General features: G+C 45.5%; 1 protein-coding gene across 1 annotated transcript in view; it reads left to right on the top strand.

The window, feature by feature from the left end:
• Nucleotides 1-13,594, top strand: part of LOC112119921 (deubiquitinase DESI2-like) — a 78,959-nt gene extending 65,365 nt beyond the window's left edge. Inside the window, exon 5 of the mRNA XM_024218812.3 lies at nt 12,875-13,594. Within this exon, the coding sequence (XP_024074580.1) occupies nt 12,875-13,117 (243 nt within the window). The 3' untranslated portion in view covers nt 13,118-13,594. The remainder of the gene's footprint in view (nt 1-12,874) is intronic.
• The last annotated feature ends 1,227 nt before the right edge of the window (nt 13,595-14,821 follow it).

Raw genomic sequence — 14,821 nt, 5'->3', positions numbered from 1 at the left:
GACTTATAACAGAAGCCAGTTGATAAGTAAGACGTGTCAGAAGGGTAAGCAAATTACCTAGGTGTGGCCGTTAGTTTTTGGAGGATTGGGAGTCTGGTTTGGGAGCAAATCCCCCCTCACTCCTAAGAGCTGCTGGATTCTACCTCTGATCTTTCCCTGCCTCCCGCCACTCCACCAACCTATTGCTTCTGTATAGTTGTTAGAGAAAAGCAGCTGGGAAAAGAAAAACTGGAGTGTCAGAGTCAACCCTTTAGGGAAGAGGCTGGTGGTGAGCTCATCACAACACACAATGGGATTGGCCTAGAAGACATGTTCAGCATGGAATCCACACTCCAAGGGGTGAATCTCTGAGTTGTGGCTGTTCTGAGCCGCTGGCCTGGCAGGAACACCTGCTGGGAAAGAAGAACTCCTCTGTGTGCCCTTGCAATAGCTTGAGTGAATTACAGTCGTTCATCCATTTGGTATGATAACCTTAATTCTAAGTGTCACCAGTAGTCCCAGTCTTAATTATACTCCGTCTTCCCTAGAGGACCTTCTGCTATTAGGCCACTTGTTACCGATCTTGTCATCCTGCAGCTGCTTGCTGTACTTAAAATCCTAGTCTCAATGAGTTTCACACAGGGGAACATCATCATAGGGCAGGCTTGGTTTACAGCTGAACAGCTTGATACCATTGGTGGATTTGACTTGTTTTGTTCATCAAGATGGCATATAGTCCAGACTCTCAGCCTTTGAGTATCTCAACTGGAGTCCTGGTTGGCTGGGCTGAAATAGCACTTCATCACCCACAGCCCTAGAAGCCAGCTGTTTCATTTGACCCTGTTTTTTTTTCTGCTCTCATAACTTCTCTGCTCATGGATTCCTATGTACATGTAGCTATATCCTCTAGTACAGGGACATGGAGATGCCACTGCCATGTTTCCTGCAAGTGGGCAGAGGGAGTATGAGTGATGGTTTGGCAGACCCATCATTTCTTCCTGCTCTTTCTCTTTTGCAACCTCCTTTCCAGGTTCATTGTGACAGTGCAGAGGCTTGTTTCACTTTACATGAGGAAAGTGACTGGGATTCCAGGGAGAATCTCCATGAGTGACCATCTCGTACCTAGGGTGGACCAGAAAGTGATTGCACGGGGGAATCTGGGCATCCTGGACAGCCCTGCTTGAACTGATTTTAAAGCTTCTCACCCCTTTCCCCGCTGGCCTTAGGATACCAATTCCCTGAAAACAACCGAACTCCTGAGTCCAGTCATCCTCATTTACTAGTCTCAGCTGTTCTCTACACTGTGAGATGAAGGCCATTCACAGTACTGCTTCTTTACTGCATGCACACTGAATGCAGTCTGGCCCGAGCTTTATGGCATGTTGCCACTCAGTCTATTTTGTTGATCTCTGCAGGCTAGTTACACTCCCTGGGGTGAAAGTTCAAGTTTTTACACAGTAACTATAAAACAAATTTAGTCTACAATTAATTCCAACATGAAAACTTTACTAAGGCTTTTAAGGAAACTAAGCAGTCATGGGATAACGGGGAAGGTCTTCTCATGGACCAGTAACTAGTTAAAAGGAAACAAAGGGCAGAAGTAAATGGTCAGTTTTCACAATGGAGGGAGGTAAACAGCAAGGTCCTCCAAGGGTCTGTACCGGAACCTGTACTGTTCAACGTATTATTTAATGATCTGGAAAAGTGAAATGGCAACGCTTGCATATTCAAAATTATTCAAGATAGTTAAGTCCAAAGCTGACTGTGAAGAGTTGCAGAGGGATATCACAAAACTGGGTGACTGGGCAACAAAATGATGAAATTCACCATTGATAAGTGCAAAGTTATGTACTTTGGAAAAAATACAAATATATAACGATAAGCTCTAAATTAGCTGTTATCACTCAGGAAAGAGATCTTGGAGATGTCATGAATACGTCTCTGAAAATGTCAGTTCAATGCGCAGCAGTGGTCAAAAAGGCTAACAAAATGTTAGGAGCTATTTAGAAAGAGAGAGAAAATAAGACCAAAAACCTCATGTGCCACAATATAAATCCATGGTGTAGTGTGTCTGGTTCTGGTCACCTCATATCTAAAAGGATATAATGGAACTGGAAAAGGTTCAGAGAAGGGCAACAAAGATGATCCAGGGTATGGAACAGCTTCCACATGTTGAGAGACTCAAAAGGTTAGGGCTGTTCAGTTTAGAAAGAGAAAATATGATAGAGAGAGAGAAAATAATAAATGAGATGGAAAAAGTTAATAGAGAAGTTTTATTTGCTTTCCCCACAAACAAACAAAAAATAATCAGCAGGTTTAATACAGTAGAACCTCAGATTACAAACACCAGAGTTCAAACTGACTGGTCAACCACACACCTCATTTGGAACCGGAACAATGCAATCAGGCAGCAGCAGAGACCAAAAAAAAAAAAAAAAAAGGCAAATACAGTTCAGTACTGTGTTAAATGTAAACTACTAAAAAAATAAAAGGGAAAGTTTTAAAAAAAAGATTTGACAAGGCAAGGAAACTGTTTCTGTGCTTGTTTCATTTAAATTAAGAGGGTCAAAAGCAGCATTTTTCTTCTGTTGTAAAGTTTCAAAGCTGTATTAAGTCAATGTTCAGTTGTAAACTTTTGAAACAACAACCAAAACGTTTTGTTCAGTAACAAACATTTCAGAGTTACAAACAACTTCCATTCCCAAGGTATTCATAACTCTGAGGTACTATTGTAGAAACAAAAGGAAATATTTTTTCCACACAGTGCACAATTGACCTATAGAACTCCTTGCCAGGGGATGTTGTGAAGGCCAAAAGTATAACTGAGTTCAGAAAGGAGCTAGATAAGTTCATGGAGGATAGGTCCACCAATGGGTATTAGCTAAGATAATCAGGGACGTAACTGTGTGCTTGGGGTAACCCTAAACCTCTGCCAGAAGCTGAGGGGAAGATGGATCTCTCAAAAATTGCCCTATCTATACACTTCCCCTGAAGCTCTGGGTTTGGCCGCTGTCAGAGACAGGATACTGGGCTAGATGGACATTAGTCTGATCCATTATGGCAGTTCTTATGTGAAATTGTTTTTCACTACATCTCAAGTTATGGTTTCATGCTTGAGTACATGTTACCTTTCAGGAATGTTATTTGAAACAAATAAACCTCATGTTAGACAACCAGGAAATGAGGAATTCAAGTTGCACTTCTCCACAAGGTACCCAGGCTCCCGTAACTCTGCCTTCATAGAGATGCCAGGCTGCCATCTTCCCTCCTTTGCATGCAGAGCATTAAAAGCACGCACCACAGAGCATTGATTCTAAAATTTAAACCATGAATGCCCAAATGCTAATTGTGCTGCGTTGTCAACACAGTAACTCTTTCTCTTTTCACACGACGTTTGCACAATAGCATAATCTGGGCACATGACGTTTGTAAAAGGAGACCTGCTAACCTGTGTTTCCTGGCATCGGTAGAACTGGTTGCCACATTGAATCACAGGGCCTGGTTCTGAGGGCTTGATGAGCGCCATCTACAATGTACTGAATACCTTCAGCTCCTCTCCGGATTCTGCCCTTAGAGTCTGAGCCAAAGCCCTTGGGAAGACTCACATTGACTTCATGAGGCTTTGGATCAGGCCCTTAATGAGGTGTGGGAAATGATTGCCTTCACTGTGTTATTTGTCTAATCAGAATTTTTTAAAATTCTGTGTGCGTTCTAAGTATGATCCTAAAGGTTGTGAAGCAGCACAACAATTATATGCTTAATGTTGAGGCTTTCTAGTCTTTGTGGTCACCGATAAAAGGAAATTCTGTAGTGCTTGGATTAAGAAGTAGGAGTTTCTGATTTTGTAGGGCCCAGGTATGGAGACAGAGTTAAGATGGTTTGGGGGTCGTGTTTGAGAAGTGTAACCTTCACTCTGCATTTTATAATGTGTGAGGATTGTACGGTGTTGTTCTTAAAAGCTCTCATTCTTGAAAGGTAATACACACCCAAACTGCTGAGATGTGCCTGCCTCAAGTGAGTCTAGAGAGTTTTTCAGGCCTCCAACAAGCCAACGTAAGTCTGTCAGGGTCTGAAAAGGCTCAGGCCTCCTGTTGTCTGCAGTCCCATCCCTCTGCAGGTGTCCTAAGGTTTGCAGGACAAGGACTCCCTTCCTGCAGACCTCAGAGGTCTGCAGAGTGAGAAGCATATGAAAATTGGAGGGGAGGGGGTGTAAGGTGAGAGGGGATAGGATGGGAGGAGAGTAGATGAGGGAGACATTCCTCCTGGGATTTCCAGGATAGAACTTCCCCTTGCACTGGTGAAGTTCTCTTTTTCGTTAACAAGCCTCTCTAGCCATCAGGTTTCACTTTGTTATATCGCTGCAGGGGAAAGGACCAGAGACTTATTTTTTCCATTGAAGGGTCCACTGACATGCTATAGTAATCTTGCTGAGGCTGATGTTCCCTGTAGTCACTAAAAGAGAACTTAACTTTAGGTAGGTGAGATTATTGTTCAAAAATGTGGTCCATGGCATTAGATCTCAGCTAGGTGACTCCAGTGAAGTCAGTTTTATCCCTCTACTATGTTCTCTCAGTCTATGAAGCTTTGATCAGTAATTTAGCAGAAGATCCTGTGGTCTGTTATTTGCCACTGATTCATGGATTCCAAGGCCAGAAGGGACCATTGTGATCATCTAGTCTGCCCTCCTGTATAACACAGGCCATAGAACTTCCCCACAATAATTCCTAGAGCCAAGCTTTTAGAAACACTTCCAGTCTTGATTTAAAATTTGCCAGTGATGGAGAATCCACCAGGAACCTCGATAAGTTGTTCCAATAGTTAATCACCCTCACTGTTCAAAATGTATTTCCAGGCTTAATTTGTCTGGCTTCAGCTTCCAGCCATTGGATCATATTATACCTTCTTTGCTAGACTGAAGATCCCTTTATTAAATATTTGTTTCTCATGTAGGCACTTATGGACTGTAATAGACTCACCGCTTAACCTTCTCTTTGTTAAGCTAAATAGATTGAGTATCTTGAGTCTATCACTAAAAAGCAGGTTTTCTAATCCTTTAATCATTCTTGTGGCTCTTCTTTCACCTTCCTGCTAACCGTGCTCCCTCCTTATCCCCCATTCTCATGTTTAGGTCCCCAGTACATTTCTAGGTATCCCAAATATCACAGGGGTATTTGGGGATATTGGGCTAAACCTAAATACCAGTGATATTTAGGGAACTATTCAGCTGGCTGAATAGCACCAGTTAGGGACGATAGTTTCCTGTTGCATTATTCCAAATGTTTTTTATCACACCTTTTGTCACTCTCCTATTGCCTGTGAAGTAGCATTTCTGGCATATGTGGGTCAGATTATCCAGCTGTCAGTTTCAGCAGTAGTAAAGGATGCGGCTGCCAGCAATAACATGTGCTTTAAACATATGGTGGATGTTATAAATTTCTGCTATTTTCCTTCATTTAAATGAATTCAACTCTCAGATACATTGGAGGATGGGAATGGGAAATGGGCCTGACTTCAGGGACTCTGAGGCTCTCTCTGTTTTCTGCATCACTTGTAGATTGGTGAGCTGAAGCGCTGGTGTGGACTTGACAGCTCCCCAGAACTAGATCCCAGGCTGTCAGTTCCCATCTCTCCTTCACTTCTGGCTTCTGCTCTATATGTCTGAACTGTGTTTCCACTTGGCTCCCCAGACAGCAGCAGGGGCATTTGCAGTTCTTAGCCAACCCCCCCAGAAGAACTTCTAGTAAAGGAAAGCCAACTTCTCTACTGTAAAATGCCCCCTAGTGGCAGTAAGTACACACAGCTGCTGCAGAAGTTTTCTGCCTCAAATGGGGGCAATGCATGAAGTGTGCAGGTTTTAGTGTGAGCCGTTAACCCATAAGGGAGATGGTGGAAGATGCAGGAATATCAGGGATGTACATGGGGATAAGCAGTGACTCTCAATCCCTACTCTTGCTAGTCCAAAGTGTTGAATCTCTGTCTGTAGGAGCAGTGTGAGCCCCCATGGCACCAAAATGTAGTGGGGCAAGACGAATAGATCAGACTTGAATACAGAAGCTGTGGAAGGTCTAGGGCCAACAGCAGTGAATGGATAGAAGTCACAGGGGTTTTGTATGAACAAGAAAAACTGTTCCTGGGATGTGTATTTGGGACTTTTTCTCTAGTAGCTGTACCTCTCAAATGGCCACTGTCTACACTACCAATTTGTGTTGACAAAAGTGATGTCGACACCCAAAAGTCAACATAATAAAAATCGCAATTTCATGTTCACACTTGCTACCTCTGTCGGCAGATTGCGTCCACAGTGGGGGCACCATTATCGACAATGTGAGCAATGCACTGTGGGTACCTATCCCACAATCCTTCTGTCGCTAGGTCTTGTGGGATGATGGAGTGGATTGCGGTGCATCTTGGGACAGTGCTAAATGTCCCGTGATGCATTGCTTTCTGTCCCAGAACTCCATGGGCTTCTGGCTTTCTTTTGCGGCATTTTTTTCAGGAGCCCTTCTTTGCTGTGCACCCCGGCATCTTGGTGAGAAGGGATGGATCCCGCACTGCTCTCCTATGCTCTGTTAACTGTCATGAAGACCTCGTGGAGGGCAGTGCAGTTAATTGTGAAGTTCCTAACTGAGGAAGACTCGCAGGTGCTTGACATTCTGCACGATATGGATAGGAGCAACTTTAGATAGCTTTTGGCATTCACAGAGCAGGTGCATAGGATAGATCGTCGCTTTTGGGCTCATGAAACAAGCACTGAATGGTGGGGTCGTATTGTCATGCAGGTGTGGGATGACGAGCAGTGGCTACAGAACTTTCAGATGCGGAAAGCACCTTCCTGGAACTGTGCGCGGAGCTGGCCCCAGACCTGTGGCACAAGGACATCAGAATGAGAGCTGCCTTCTCAGTAGAGAAGCGTGTGGCAATTGCTGTGTGGAAGCTGGCAACTCCAGACTGCTACCGGTCAGTTGCAAATCAATTTGGAATGGGGAAGTCGACCGTTGGGGCTGTGTTAATGCAAGTGTGCAGGGCAATAAATCACATCCTGCTATGAAGGACCGTGACTCTGGGAAATGTGCGTGAAATAGTGGACGGCTTTGCAGAAATGGATTTCCCTAACTGTGGAGGGGCGATAGATGGCACACACATTCCAATTTTGACACCAGACCACCTTGAGATGGAATACATCAATAGGAAGGGGTACTTCTCCATGGTGTTGCAGGCGCTTGTGGATCACCGTGGGCATTTTACTGACATCAACATGGGGTGGTCTGGGAAGGTGCGTGAGGCATGCATCTTCAGGATCACCAGCTTGTACAGAAAGTGCAAGCGGGGACTTTCTTTCCTAACCAGAAGATTATGGGGGGTGGGGTTGAAATGCCCAATAGTGATCCTTGGAGACCCTGTGTACCCCTTACAACCGTGGTTCATGAAACCTTACACGGGACACCTGGACAGCAATAAGGAGCAGTTCAACAACAGGCTCAGTAGGTGCTGGATGACAGTTGAATGTGCCTTTGGCAGATTAAAGGTGCACTGGTGATGCCTTTATGGCAGGTTGGACCTCACTGAGGATAATATTCCCAGGGTCATAGCCGCGTGCCGTACATTGCGTAATCTCTGTGAAGCTAAGGGTGAAAGGTTTGCTCAGGGGTGGAGTGCTGAGGCAGACTCCTTGGCCACTGATTTTGAGCAGCCAGATACCAGGGCTGACTGAGGAGCCCAGAGGGGAGCTATTCGAATCAGGGAGGCTTTGAGGCAGCACTTTGACAATGACCACCAGTAACGTATATCTCTGTGTGAGTTGCTTTGTTACATTACATGTAGTTTTCCTAGGGGGGCAATGGTGACATTTGGGGCATTATATTCCTGTAATAAAGTGATTAAAAGGCCTGTGCATGTATTGGCAGTGTCTGCAATCTCACCCTGTAGAAAAAAAAGAGATGATTTACCATTATAAAAGTTTGCTTTTATTGCACAAGAAAAAGCACACACAAACACACAGATGCTTGGTGGGAAAGGAGGAACCAGGGAAGGGCAGACTTTCACAACTGTGTGTAGGTCCAGCTTCATTGTGAAAGTTGTCCAAGGGGGTGGAGTGAAGAGGAAACTGAGAAGTCCCGGAAGGTGGAAAGAAATGTGGGGGAGGAGTTTGGGGGGGCATGGAAAAGCGTTCTGAATGTGCTGCAGTGGAGGTCGAGCACTGATCTGCTCAGTCTGCTGCATTATTAAGGACTTCAGCATCTGCGTTTGCTCCTCCATTACTTTAATCATTTGCTCAGTAGCGTTCTTAACAAACGCGTGATTCTCTTTTCTGTCCTGCTATTTGGCTTCCCAGCACTCCTTGCGTTCACTTTTTTCTGCATTGGAGCACTGCAGGATGTCCCGGAACATGTCTTCTTTGCTGAGTCTTGGGCGCTTTCTTATCTGGTGCAGACTCTTGGCAGGGGTGTGTGGGGTGTTCCCGAAGGCCACATCTGGTGAAACACAGGGGACAATGCACAGAAGCAAGATTGTTAAATGTACACACAGCACTGAAACATTTTAATTAAATACACCTTTTGCAACATTGTCATCACTTTCTCACTGACCCTAGCCAGGCACACATCTCTGCGAACACCTAAAGCATGGCGAATGTTGGCAGGGGGGAGGAAGGGCCGCTCCACATGGGGAAAAGAGCACACACTCTTTGCAAGGGTCATGGTGCAGCATTCTAGGGAACAAATTCTAAAATTCTCCAACACTTTTCCACATGCGGGGTAATTCTAGCAGACATCTCACTGCTAAAGGTAAGCAGGGAAATGAGGGTACATCTACTCCATGCTTGTGGCTTCCGCCCTGCTCCCTATGCTGCTCGTCTATGTGCCGCTTTTGTCCCCACACAAGTGATTTCCATATGGCATGGGAAAGTTTCCTACAATGAGGGAAGGAACAAAGCTGCTCTGCCAGGGAACCTTCAGCAGAGGATTACTAAGTACCTCCAGGAAACTTTCTTGGAGATCTCTCTGGAGGATTCCCGTGAGATCTCAGCATGCATCAACACCCTGTTCTGCCGTATTGATTAGCTACACAGGGAAACACAGCCAGCCTCCCACATTTCTTTGCCCTGAACCCACCTCCGCACTAAATAAGCCACAGCCACTTGCCAGGAGTCTCATCTCCTGCTTCTTGCTCACTGCTGAGAGCAACTGCTGAGACTGACTAGATACCTCTGGAGTGGAGAACAATTCCTGGCTACCTGCTCCACCAGGCGACTCCGCCGGGAGCTGCACATCCTCATCTAACTCCACCTCTTCATCAATAACTTCGTCCTCTGGGTTAGGTCCTCTTTCTGCCATCTCCGTGCCCTCCAAAGTATCCACGGGCTCTTGGCGATGGAGGTGAGGTCACCACTGAGGATAGCAACAATGGTTTGCCTCCCTCATCTTATGGTATGCCTGCCTCAGCTCCTTAATCTTCGCTCTGCACTGCAGCGTGTCCTGATCATAGCCCTTTTCGCACAAGCCTCGATAAATCTGCCAGTAGGTATCCCAGTTCCTATGGCTCAAGCGCAGCTGGGACTGCACAGCCTCCTGTCCCCATATACTGAGCAGATCCAACAGCTCCGCAGTGGTTCAAACGGGAGAGCATTTGCTGCAATAACCCACCATGGTCACTGGGGAAGATGCGATGAGACCTCTCCATGCCGAGCCAACAGGAAATGGAATTTCAAAAATTCCCAGGGCTTCTCTGAGGGAGGGATAGCTCAGTGGTTTGAGCATTGGCCTGCTAAACCCAGGGTTGTGAGTTCAATCCTTGAGGGGGCCATTTAGGGATCTGGGGCAAAAATTTGTCTGGGGATTGGTCTTGCTTTGAGCAGGGGGTTGGACTAGATGACCTCCTAAGGTCCCTTCCAACCCTGATATTCTATGATTCTATGATGGTTAGTTACCTGGCTGCAGGGCAGTGGAGTTCAAACTGCTGACCAACGCAATCAGGATGGGCATTGTGGGACACCTCCTGGAGGCCCATTAAAGCAATGAAATGAAGCATGGTGTCTACACTTGCACTTTGTCCAAAAAAAAATGTAGGGGAAAAAGACATAAATCTATTGTGAGTATGGATGTATTTTGTCACCAAAACCGGGCATTTTCCCTCGCAAAAGTTGCCTCGCAGTGTGTACACACTCACTGTTTGGGTTGACAAATGGCAGTTTTGGTGACAAAACTTGGTAGTGTAGACAAGGCCTTCATGTGATGTTCCTTAAATCGAGGCACATTTGAGAGGTACATTAGTATTACTCAAGCTGTATTCTTCCTCAAATGGATGCCTCATGCTACCTCTTCAGAGTTCAGTGTGATGCAGCCCAGTCCAGCCCTTGTAGCTCCCTGTCTTCATTTTCTAAGGGGGGATAAGCATCTTTACAGTCAACTTAAAGGGCTTGTTTAGTGTAACAAGGCTCCCTGTCCCAATTAGCAGAATCAGCTAGGAGCCTCAACTGCCTTCTCAAAGCCTCAGACAAACTGGGAAAGACAGCATTCCTTATTCCATCCACATTTCAGTACAGTTGTCCTGCTCCCAGGGACTCTGCAAAGCCTGACAGGAATCCAGATGAGGATTCACTACAGCTCTTTTAAGTTTCCTAGGGCAGCCAGTAGGTACCTTTTGAAAGCATGATGGGTGTTTATTTTGATCTAGAAATCAAGACCAGTGTTTCTGATCCAAGACAGTTTACCTGTTGTGTCTCAAAAGGACTTGTACACATCCCTCCACAGAAGGGAATGCCCCTCTCGGGGTGGGGGGAGGGGGAAAGTACGCCTCATTGTCTGGCATGTGTGACACCCATGAAAAGGTTACACTGCTGGAAACCGTGTCTGGCCATCAGGGTAGATGAGTTGTTCTCCTGGTGTAATGTTTCTAACTGATTATACTGCCTGGGGAGCTACAATGGGCAGAGTTTCCAGGGATTGCCCCGTGACACCCTTCTGTCACTGTAGGAAGCATCTACACTACAGAGCTGCTGTAGCTGTACCACTGTAGCACCTCTAGTGTAGACGTGATCTTAGGCGTCATCATTGCCCTCAAGCTCCATAAACTGCCCTAATTGGTGAGTGATGGCCTGATGCCCACATGTCCTTAAGTAAGTTTTACAGTTCCTCCTGGCTTCATTGATTTGCCCTGTGAAAAAGCTAATAAAAGCAAAATCCTTCAGCATCATTGCCACATAGGGAATGGCAGGAGCAATTGTCACAGTTTTCTGAGCTGCTTAGTGAAAGGAATCAAACAAAACAGCCACTCCAACCTCTCCTTCCTTCTGCTGCTCTTTTTCTAGCACTAATTCTCCAGAAGCTCCACTACTATGTTCATTGTTCTAATGGTATTTTTGTGATTCCTTCTTAGCTTTGATCCAGCGCCTTTCCCCAGAATTAAATGCATACTTTAAAAAACGGCCCCTTATTTTATATATTCATTTTCCAAGGAGGCGGTATGTTACCAGAGCTACTGGGGCTGGAAAAGGGATTGAGGGGAAATGCAACCAAAAATGGAGGCAATGGTACTAGGTTTGGAGGTACTGGTCAGGCTTCAAGGAGATAGATGGATAAAATATTTGCTTTTCAAAGGTGAATGTTGGGCTAAATTTATATAATATAATTTTAAAAATGAATTTTCTTAAGATCCTGGATGGAACTAAAATGACCTGCTGACAAAGTCTTATTCAATAGTTCTCAAACTGTGATTTGTGGATCAGTCTGGGCTACAGATCCTTTCCTGTTAACTATTCTTAAACCCATGTAGTAAGGGTATGGTCCATGAAAAGATCTGGAAGTGGTGTTTAGAAATTTGGGAGGAGTGGTGACTCCATGAGGAAGTCACCGAGGTAGGAATTTGTCCCCAAAATGAAAATGTAGAACATTACTGATTCCTACATAACTTGGGTGTTTACAAGTAATTTTGGCAGCAAAAGAGCTACTCAAGGGATATGGTTCTATTCACTTCTCTGATGCTTAGTACCAATGCCCTGGGTTTCCTACACTTATCTCTAAACTTTAAAGTAGTTCCACATGCTAATGTTGTTCAGTAAAAATGTATTTGGACTCATGGCCTAAGGGAGAAAGGGTCTGTGTCACAAAAACAATCCCCTGAGCCATCCCATGCCATCATGTCAGATTTTGTGTGGTTATTAGCAAAGCAAAACAAAACATGGCAGTACACATGCCATGCATGTGGTCTGTGTAGGACCCACAAGATAATGGGATTTGTTCTTGGTTGTTTCTTTTTCCTATTTCAGTAGTTTATTTTAAGGAAGAAAGGAGGGGCTAAGAGTTACAATAAGAAAAGAACTTCAAGGTGCTGTGGCATAAATCTACTTTGTAGATTAATCAACCTGACTGCATCAATGTTACAGAAAGTGGGGAGCAGACAGAATAGTTCCTCACAATCATCTATTCACCTGGTTATGGCCAAACGTCAGCTTAATGAAGCTCAGGGCAATGTCAGTCCAAATCTTTTGGCATTACAGAGTGAAAATGGCATTAACTGTGTTCTGAGAGCTACCCACAGGACTGGCTTTCTGATCTATGAGCCCCAAATAAGAACAAGGTCTCAAAATGCCAGAGGAGAGAGAGAGGACAGGAGTAGTTTTCCCCACCTTCCCCAAACCTGCTGATCGAGGGACAGGTTGGGTTGGCCAGTCACTTGGGAGTTTGCCTAAGGCACCCCAAGAAGAAGCTTACATTGTTTGAGTTTAAGGCTGTCTGTGACCTCAAAAGATAGCCCCTGTAATCAAACAGGAATCTTCTGAGCACTGAGGAATCCAGGCCATTGACTGACTGGGGAGGAGGAGGTGGTGGTCTTCATAGCAGCCTCATGATACACATGCCTTGGTGTTGGTAACCATGTTCCTTTTCTGTTTGCTCTGCAGATCCTGTGTGGGAAGGAGATCCCCCGTTGGGTGAATCGCCTAGCCTACTTCAGCTCGTGCATCCCTTTCCTCCAAAGTTGCCTCCCCAAGGAGTGGCTGACCCCAGCAGCCTTGCAGAGCCACATCAACCTCGGCCTCCACAAGGAAGATCAGGAAGACACGACAGATGAGGAGTCCCCATCCACTTCTGTGGCTGCCTCAGCCTCAGGCACCTCGCGAACCTGTAGGCATACCCGGGTCTAAGCTGTGCCCAACATGCTCCCTTCTCGCTCTCTGGGTTTCTTCTATTTCTTTCTAATTTCCTCTCTTACAGCACCTTTCTTTCGCCTTCTTTTCTTCGCCCAAGAACATTGGGGGAAACCCGCTTTAATGAGAAGACGAGCTCTTGATCCTTCTCGAAGGATTGTCACTACTGTTGCTTGGCAAAATGATGCTGAACTATAGCATTGTGCTGACGAGTGTGGTGGCTAACCTGGATTCTCCTCCCAAGGCCCCCTGTGCTCCTTGATCCACAGAGAACTGTTGACTTTTTGGGCACGAGAGCATGGGACTGGAGGGGAACCATACTGTGAAGTTCCTTGGCTGGAACTGTTTTTATTCTTTTATCTCCCCCTCTCTCTCCTCTCCAGTTCTGTCAAGGCTGCCCCCCGCCTACAGCATTCCTCCTGGACATACCAAATGAAGGAAGCAGAACCTCAGCTTGACTTTTTCATCTCTAAGACCAGCAACAAGCTCCTACCAATCTTCTTTTTTGTAATTACCAGGTTTCTAAATCATTCGAAGGACAAGTGAAAGGTACTGCTGTTCTACGACCACCAGTTTTCTGTGTTAGAATTTAAGAGATCAGAGGACTGCCTTCCCCCCAACAACAATACCAAATTTACCTAGAAAACAAATGTGTAATGGTGATTTTTATTTGGTTACAACAGGGGGTGGGGGCTAATGCTTGGGGGTAGCTACTAAGTAGATGCAGGGGTGTTCTCTGGTGGATTGGTTCTCTTACTTCCCCTACCCAAGTCACCAGTTTCACATCGCTGGTTTGCTGTTTCCCTTCCTTTTCAGTGGGGTATTAAATCTGTCTTCTGGCTGACTAGCCAGCTGCCTCTGGCAACCTGTGTTTTGGGGAGGGACTTTTGGAGTGAGAGGGTGGTGAGAGGGAATCCCATGGGCAGATTGCTATTTCCTGCAGTCTTTCTTCCCAGAACCACAGAACCCAACATATGGGTCCCTTGGCAGCCATCTACCCAGTCTAAATTTAAAGCCAAGCCAGGAAGGCGAAAACTATCTAGACGGAGAATAAACCAGAAGAATTGACATTTGTTCCCCTGCCTCAGTGGCTGTTTTGGGATGGAGAGGGCAGCTTGGAATCCTGTCAGGAAGCAGAGGATGCTGCACCAAGTACATCCCCATGGCATCTTTTGTTACATAACAATCTCTTTATTTCAGTCATTTGGGATAGAAAAGGGGCAAGGCTGGTTGACCAACCACCCCACCATTAAGAACAGGAGTACTTGTGGCACTTTAGAGACTAACACATTTATCTGAGCATAAGCTTTAGATGTATTATGCCCATGATGATGGTTTCTGTGGTGGAGGGAAGGTGGAGAAGGGAGCAGGTACGCCAATTCCATTATTCAATCACCTAACCAGGAATTATGTTCAGCGGCTACACCAGCATGGAAAAGGAAAATCTAGGTCCCTCTTCCCCCACTAGCTATGCAGAAGAGGAAGACAAAAGATCCTGAGGATGCATGTGTAATGTATTGATTTAGGACCTAATTCTTGGAAGTGCTGCGCACCAGCAGCTCCAGCTGAAGGCAGGAGGAGCTCTGGGTGCTCAGTGCCTCTGAAAATCAGACTGTTAATGTGGATAATCCTGTCTCCTGCTGGTGGTCAGCCACAGTGAGAATAACAGCCTGCTAATTACAACCAGCTACGCAAGCTACT

Source organism: Terrapene carolina, unplaced genomic scaffold (assembly GCF_002925995.2).
Source record: "Terrapene carolina triunguis isolate 2854851 unplaced genomic scaffold, T_m_triunguis-2.0 Scaffold96, whole genome shotgun sequence".
Lineage (NCBI taxonomy): Eukaryota > Metazoa > Chordata > Testudines > Emydidae > Terrapene > Terrapene triunguis.
Note: the sequence above shows the minus strand (reverse complement) of the source record. Positions and strands in the feature narration are given on the sequence as shown.